Source organism: Mus caroli, unplaced genomic scaffold (genome assembly GCF_900094665.2).
Source record: "Mus caroli unplaced genomic scaffold, CAROLI_EIJ_v1.1 scaffold_12848_1, whole genome shotgun sequence".
NCBI lineage: Eukaryota > Metazoa > Chordata > Mammalia > Rodentia > Muridae > Mus > Mus caroli.
This window is the reverse complement of record NW_018391536.1, coordinates 34487-42909: the sequence shown is the minus strand read 5'-3', so window position 1 is coordinate 42909 and position 8423 is coordinate 34487. Positions and strand designations below refer to the sequence as shown.

Below are 8423 nucleotides of genomic sequence, written 5' to 3'. Positions count from 1 at the left end.
TATCTCGGTACCAACTTGTCTTAGTGAGGCTTGCTTTTGCTGTGATGAAACATCATGACTAAAGAGACTTGGGAAGGAAAGAGTTTATTTGGCTTATACTTCCAAATCACTGTCCTTTGAAAGAAGTCAGGACAGGATTCAAAGAGGGCAGGGACTTGGAGGCAGGAGCTGATCGGAGGCCATGAGTAGGTGCTGCTTACTGTATTTCTCCTCATGGCTCATTCAGCCTGTTGTATTATAGAAAACTGTCAAGCAGTGGGCATAGGGAAACAAAGGGCATGGGAGAGAACCAGCGTCCCACCAGAGCTCTGGTGCTCTGGGTGGTTAGACTCGGGGGACTGCTGTGGCACTTTCCACTCGGCCCTGGGTGGGTGTCTGGCTGTGGGAAGCCACAGAACCCAAGAACTGGGAGGAGGGGGAAAGGGAGCAGTCCAAGGTCTCTGGCCCTCACGGAGGCCAGAGATGACAGGTTCTCATTCTCAGACATCCCAGATATTGATATATGTTGCAGAAGATCTGAGACCAAAGTTGGGGCACTGGGGACAGCTCAGTCCTCCCCAGGGCTGAAAGGAGAAGAGGGCAAGGGGAGAGGGGGTGGTGGGTGGTTCCAGTATGGGCGAGAGCCCTTGGTCCTGCCTGTGGCTGGCACACAGGAAGGCCTTCTGCCAGGAGGTTAGACGCAGCTCCTTAGGAGAAGGCCTATTCCATCGTTCAAGTACAGCGGATCTTGATTAGCAGAAATGGTCTATGGTTTTAGAGCTTTACTGCAGAAAAGCAGAGAAAAAGAGAGAAGATAGAAAGAGAGAGACTGGCCATGGTCATATGGAGAGAAGGGGGAGAAGGGAGTGGAAGAAGGAGAGCTAGACATAGAGCTTAAGTGAGAAAGGAGGGACCAAGCAGCTCCTTTTATAGTGGGCTGGGCTACCTTGTTGTTGCCAGGTAACTGTGAGGGTGGAGTCTAGCCAGAATGCCAGGAGTTTGGGACATCCAGCTCTGTCACAGGATTATGGAGTTGGGAGTTCCATGGTATCAGGAACTATTCCTGTGTCTGGGAACTTGGCTCACTGTTCCGTCCCTTGTAAGGTTTTCTACTGGGTCTCTGGAGTAAGCATTGTTCAACCAAAACACAGGCTGCCTTTCAAGGTCCCACAGAAAAGGATCACCAAAATGGGCTGGACCCTCCCCCTGATTACTAGTTAGGAAAATGCCCTTCAGGGTGGTCTTAATGGAAGCATTTACAAACTGGGGTTCTTTTCTAGCATATAATTTCACCATATGTCAAATTGATATAAAAGCCTGGAGCACTTACCTTAAATTTACCAGTTTTATTAGATGTTGCTGTATTGCCTGGCATTTTTTTAGACGGACCTGGACGTCCTCCATCATACATTGCTACAAACAATGTGATAACTGGCCATGACAGTCATTTTAAAATGTGTTTTCCTTTTTGATTCTGAAACAATCAACTTGATTGTGAAGCTTGCTGTGGGACTTGCCCTGGGTTTAATAATATTCTGACTATATTCTCTAATTAAGAAATGTATTAGAGGAGGGAGATAAGGCTCTTGGAGAGGTCCAAGATTTGCTGTTCTTGGAGAGGTCTTGGAATCAGTTCCCAGTGTTGGAAACCAACTGTAACTCCAGTTCCACAGGATCCGATGCCCTCCTCTGGCCTCTGCAAGCACCAGAGACACATGTCAAAAACAGACATACGTATAGGCAAAATAGTCATACCCATTAAGAATAAAAACTAGTCAATCTTTTAACAATGTACTTGCACATTAATTATACATCATAATTGGTTTCACTATGATGTGTTCATATACTATGTGTGTATAACATGTGTGTAAGATACTTTGGTCACAACAACCTTTCAGTCAACACTCATTTCCCCTGCCCAATCTCCCCCGCCATTGCTCTCCTCTTCCCAATGACTTGACCTCTACTTTCATGGGAACTCTCTTTAACTTAAAAAACCTAAGTATCAAATGACTTAATTTGGACTTATTTATAGGCGTGTGTGCAAGGAGTTATTTGCAGGGATACTCACTCCCTACTATTGACCACATCAATGAATACAATCAGCTCTGGCACCATTAACTGTAAAAACTTCTCAGTGACTGAGGAACCTCATGAAGCCCTGTGGCTCCATGAATAGATGATTGACAGGCCTGCACTTGTGCAGGGATCATGCAAGTTCTCAGAGCTGCTGCAAGTTCAAAGNCACAGCAGTGAGGTCATGGCTGGAGAACAGTGTTCTCCTACATCCATTCTTCCCTATGTGNTGAGGTATTTCCTGCATCTTGGATGAGATGATAAGGATGTTTGGTTGAGTAAATGCTTTTATCTGCATGCCTTGGGCTCTTCCTCCTGAGACAACATTTTGGTGGTCTGGTTGGGAACCTCTCCTCTTGTCTCCTTAGGGCCCCCTTTCCTCTGTGGCTTGTGNCAATTGATGCAACAGTCCCTGAGCATCTGACATTTTCTGTCTGGGGAGGTTTTGAAGTGAGAGCTGGACTGTGATTCTGAAAGTAATTAGCTCTTTATCCCAGCAGAGAAGTCTGAAAGTCACTTCTTAGCTTGTACCCTGACATGTCATGACCTCTGACTAACAAAGTTGGTTTAGAGCTTCTGGTCACTAAACCTCCTCTCATACAGACCCATTTCTAGGATCACTAGGCATTATTGCATATAGCATGGAGGGCAGTAAGACAGAGAGAGTTAGTGAGCGGTCCTAATTGGCTGTGTGAAAATACCTTTGCAATTGTTCTGGGAATGAATATAGGCTCAGTGTCCCTACATGGGTCATGATGGGGTGCATGCAAGTGAGGTGCTCAGAAGCTTGTTTCAGCCACTTCTTATGGTCTGAGCAGAAGAAACTTTACTGAACTAGAAGGCAGACCTTAACAGTTCAGATTTAGTAGTTGGAGAGATGCTTAGTGGGTAACTGGCACTTGCTATTCCAATATGGGGAGGAGAATTCCCATCCCTAGTACCCAGTGGGAACCTATTGAAAGTCCTGTGCAGAACAACTCTACCAAGAACCAAATGAAACCTCAGCCTGCTCCTTACCTCCTTGGGTATAATATTTCCTCTTCACATTGCAAATGCAAATAATAAAGATATGAAGATGAGTCCCACAGAGATAAATCCTTTCTTAGAAGTAGAGTGGCTGGTAGGTGGAAGCAGGGAAGTTGATGTAAGCTGGGTGATACTGGGGATCCTTGAGGTTGATCCTTTAAAAAAGATAGAAAAGTTCAGGATAAAGTAAAAACAAACCTCCATCAGCACCTTCTCTCCCCAGGCAGCCATGAGGGACTCATTTGTAAGAACTATTTTACAAAGTCTTGAGTAGAGAGACATGATACATGATGTCTTTGCAGAGCATACTTCACTACAAAGAAAAGTTAATGTCTATCAAACCATCACAAAATTTGATAAATGTACTATGGCTATCACTTTCTGGATGTTGGGGAAGTGCTTAATTATACCAGAGTAAGATAATAAATCCTTTAGAAGTGATGGTGGAGCTGGTGGAATGGCAGCTGTACCTGGGGATGAGAAGGCTGGAAGTTTACAGAGATGCAGACAGACTTGAGGCTCATTAGCAGGCCATATAAAGCCTTGACAACTAGTTAATAGGGAATGAGAAATACTAGAGAGTGAGAGGGAATGAGGATTCCTCACGGTCATCACTGACTCTTCAGACAGGAACACTACTCATACATAATTCAGTCAGTCTATCAAATTAGATGAAGTGCCTTCTGATAATCTAGGTAATACCTACTTGGCTTTTCCTTGGGCTGCTTTAAGAATTCATCAAGTTCCTGACTGCATTTGGCTATGGAGAATTTCAATTTTTTCACAAATTTCCCATCTTCTTTCCATTTATTCATGATAACCCCTGATTCATCATTAGTCGGTCTCCAGCTCATATTCATTGTGTCGAAGGTGAAGAAGTAACTATCACTGATGTTGAATTTCCAGATGGCACTAATAATTTGGCCCTGGCTTATCTGATAAAGCATGGTGAGTTGTAAAGTTGGGTAACCTGCAAATCAATAAGAAAACCATCAGTCTTCATTTCTGATCAGTCCATCACCTCAAGTCTTTCTCTACAAGCTTATGTGTCAGTATCATTTTCATACAACTTGCTCTTGTTACTCATTGTGTACCCTGTGCCTGCAAGGTACCACAAATGATCAGCTCCTTCACACAAACACATTCANGAGCGGTCCTAATTGGCTGTGTGAAAATACCTTTGCAATTGTTCTGGGAATGAATATAGGCTCAGTGTCCCTACATGGGTCATGATGGGGTGCATGCAAGTGAGGTGCTCAGAAGCTTGTTTCAGCCACTTCTTATGGTCTGAGCAGAAGAAACTTTACTGAACTAGAAGGCAGACCTTAACAGTTCAGATTTAGTAGTTGGAGAGATGCTTAGTGGGTAACTGGCACTTGCTATTCCAATATGGGGAGGAGAATTCCCATCCCTAGTACCCAGTGGGAACCTATTGAAAGTCCTGTGCAGAACAACTCTACCAAGAACCAAATGAAACCTCAGCCTGCTCCTTACCTCCTTGGGTATAATATTTCCTCTTCACATTGCAAATGCAAATAATAAAGATATGAAGATGAGTCCCACAGAGATAAATCCTTTCTTAGAAGTAGAGTGGCTGGTAGGTGGAAGCAGGGAAGTTGATGTAAGCTGGGTGATACTGGGGATCCTTGAGGTTGATCCTTTAAAAAAGATAGAAAAGTTCAGGATAAAGTAAAAACAAACCTCCATCAGCACCTTCTCTCCCCAGGCAGCCATGAGGGACTCATTTGTAAGAACTATTTTACAAAGTCTTGAGTAGAGAGACATGATACATGATGTCTTTGCAGAGCATACTTCACTACAAAGAAAAGTTAATGTCTATCAAACCATCACAAAATTTGATAAATGTACTATGGCTATCACTTTCTGGATGTTGGGGAAGTGCTTAATTATACCAGAGTAAGATAATAAATCCTTTAGAAGTGATGGTGGAGCTGGTGGAATGGCAGCTGTACCTGGGGATGAGAAGGCTGGAAGTTTACAGAGATGCAGACAGACTTGAGGCTCATTAGCAGGCCATATAAAGCCTTGACAACTAGTTAATAGGGAATGAGAAATACTAGAGAGTGAGAGGGAATGAGGATTCCTCACGGTCATCACTGACTCTTCAGACAGGAACACTACTCATACATAATTCAGTCAGTCTATCAAATTAGATGAAGTGCCTTCTGATAATCTAGGTAATACCTACTTGGCTTTTCCTTGGGCTGCTTTAAGAATTCATCAAGTTCCTGACTGCATTTGGCTATGGAGAATTTCAATTTTTTCACAAATTTCCCATCTTCTTTCCATTTATTCATGATAACCCCTGATTCATCATTAGTCGGTCTCCAGCTCATATTCATTGTGTCGAAGGTGAAGAAGTAACTATCACTGATGTTGAATTTCCAGATGGCACTAATAATTTGGCCCTGGCTTATCTGATAAAGCATGGTGAGTTGTAAAGTTGGGTAACCTGCAAATCAATAAGAAAACCATCAGTCTTCATTTCTGATCAGTCCATCACCTCAAGTCTTTCTCTACAAGCTTATGTGTCAGTATCATTTTCATACAACTTGCTCTTGTTACTCATTGTGTACCCTGTGCCTGCAAGGTACCACAAATGATCAGCTCCTTCACACAAACACATTCAACCCCACATTCCTGCATGTACTCTGCCCTTCCTCTCTTGCCAATGTCTCTGCCTCTGTACTCTATCCACACTTACCATTTGTCTTGTGAGTGTCCACTTTGGTGTTAGACACCTTGTCCCTCAACTCCTGGACCAAATCTTTCTGAAGTTGTGTCAAACATTCCTTCACTTCAGTGACATTTGCCATCTTCCCTGGGTCACCTGAANTCATGGTCTTGTTTATGTTACTAAAATGGAGGAAAGTTATTTCATCCACTGAGCACTGCACTTCATACCAGGGACAGTCTGCTGTGGTAGGATCCTTGATGATCAAGTTGCACCTAAGAGAGTGTGCATCTGTGAGAGAAACATGCAATTAAGTTCCAAAGTGTGACAAGAAAGCCATAGGACTCATGTTTCTGTGATCCCAAGTATTCTTCAGCAGGGTGAAATTCAGGAAGAGAAGACCCTATTCAAGATGTCCACCAGTTCTGCATCCTATTTTCTGTGCAATCATTGACAGTCTCCGGTTAGTAGAACCCCTCAGGTGCACATCATGTTACCTGAAGGACTTATCTCAAAAGTACTTTTAGTGACTTTTATCAAGTGCTGAAGTATAATGTGTATCAGATATTATCTGTGTTTTAGGGTCTTAAATCTAGCTGAAAATATAGGGGGAAAGGTCCATCTTTTATAAAACAAAAGGGCCCACTCCTTCCTGGTAATGAATACCACTATCTGATGCCATCTATCCAGGAGGTGGACGACATGGTCTTGAAAGCAAGGGCAGAAGATCCCATAGATCCAAAGGCAGTACCATTGCCAGAGTCATCCATAGAGAACAAGGCTTTCCAGCCCCTGATTAGATGAGGTCTCCCCAGACATGCCTGCATATTGCCCCCTGATGGGGTAAAAGGCATTCTGTGGATGGGAAAGTGGGAAAGGCTAGGTGGGCAGCGAAGGGACCTGAGCAGGCTGGTGGTTGATGAGCCACATGGGCATTGAAGCTGAGCCTGGTGTCACACACTTTTAATCCCTACACTTGGTAGAAAAGGAGAGAAGGGATTGTTTCAGATTCTAGTGTTTGGATAGTATGAAGCCTTAAAACAAGATAAAAACAGATCAAAAGAAGGAGTGGGGAGTGGCATGGGTTCCTTCTGGTCTGATTCACTGCCCTGAGAACCTTGGGCACCAGCTCTGCACCAAGTCCCACATCACCCAGAGGAAGCTCAACTCCCAGGAACTCTAACATGCCCAGTATCATAGGATCATAGGATCTCAGGAGCTTGATCACACCAGGATTTCAGGATCACAGAGACAGCTGGACTCTGAGGAGTTCTGACACAACCAAGTTAACAGAAGGGACAGGCTCCAGTCAGAAACAGTGAATGCAGATAGCACTAGAGATAATCAGATGGCAAGAGGCAAGTGCAAGAACATAAGCAACAGAAACCAAGGTTGCTTGACATCATCAGAACCCAGTTCTCCCATCATAGCAAGTCCTGGATACACCATCACATCAGAAAAGCAAGATTCAGGTTTAAAATCACTTCTCATGATGATGATAGGGGACTTTAAGAAGGACATAAATAACTCCCTTAAAGAAATTCAGGAGAACACAGGTAAACAGCTAGAAGCCCTTAAAGAGGAAACACAAAAATCCCTTAAAGAATTACAAGAAAACACAACCAAACAGGTGAAGGAATTAAACAAACCATCCAATATCTAAAAATGTAGGTAGAAACAATAAAGAAATCACAAAGTGAAACTGCCCGGAAGATAGAAAACTTAGGAAAGAGATCAGGAGTCATGCATGCAAGCATCATCAACAGAATAGAGAGAGAAGAGAGAATCTCAGGTGCAGAAGATACCATAGAAAACATTGACACAACAGTCAAAGAAAATGCAAAATGCAAAAAATAAAATAAAATAAAAAGTAGACAGCAGGAAGTAATCACACTCAGGACTGAAATCAGCCAAGTAGAAACAAAAAGAACTATACAAAGAATCAACCAAACCAGGGGCTGGTTCTTTGAGGAAATAAACAAGATAGATAAACCCTAGCGAGGCAGTGATGGTGCATGCCTTTAATCCCAGCACTTGGGAGGCAGGGGCAAGTGGATTTCTGAGTTTGAGGCCAGCCTGGTCTACAGAGTGAGTTCCAGTACAGCCAGGGCTACACAGAGAAACCCTGTCTCAAAAGACAAACAAACAAACAACAACAACAAAAAAGGCAGATAGACCCTTAGCCAGACTAACCAGAGGGCACAGAGACAGTATTCAGATTAATAAAATCAGAAATGAATGGGGAGATACAAATGGGGAATGGGGAAATACCAAAAAAAAATCAATACATCCTACTACAGAAGCCTATACTCAACAAAACTGCAAAACCTGAATGACATGGACAATTTCCTAGACAGATAACAGGAATCAAAGTTAAGTGAGGATAAGATAAACCATCTAAACAGTCCAATAAGGCCAAAGAAATACCAGCAGTCATTGAAAGTCAAAAGCCAGTTTTTTGGATCAGATGGTTTTAGTACAGAATTCTATCAGACCTTCAAAGAATACCTAATACTAGTTCTCATCAAACTATTCCACAAAATAGAAACAGAAGGCACTCTACCCAATTCATGCTATGAAGCCACAATTACTCTTATAGCTAAACTACACAAAGACTCAACAAAGAAAGAGAACTTCAGATCAATTT

The 8423-nt window shown here is 42.8% G+C and overlaps 1 protein-coding gene across 1 annotated transcript in view; it reads right to left on the bottom strand.

Annotated features, from left to right (window-relative positions):
- Positions 1–4599: 4599 nt before the first annotated feature.
- The window catches only part of LOC110289236 (retinoic acid early-inducible protein 1-alpha-like), an 8849-nt gene continuing 5025 nt past the window's right edge, over positions 4600–8423 (bottom strand). Inside the window, exons 2-4 of the mRNA XM_021155378.1 lie at positions 5807–6067; positions 5291–5554; positions 4600–4739 (exon numbers count right to left, since the gene is read on the bottom strand). Coding sequence (XP_021011037.1) covers positions 4600–4739; positions 5291–5554; positions 5807–6067 — 665 coding nt within the window. The remainder of the gene's footprint in view (positions 4740–5290; positions 5555–5806; positions 6068–8423) is intronic.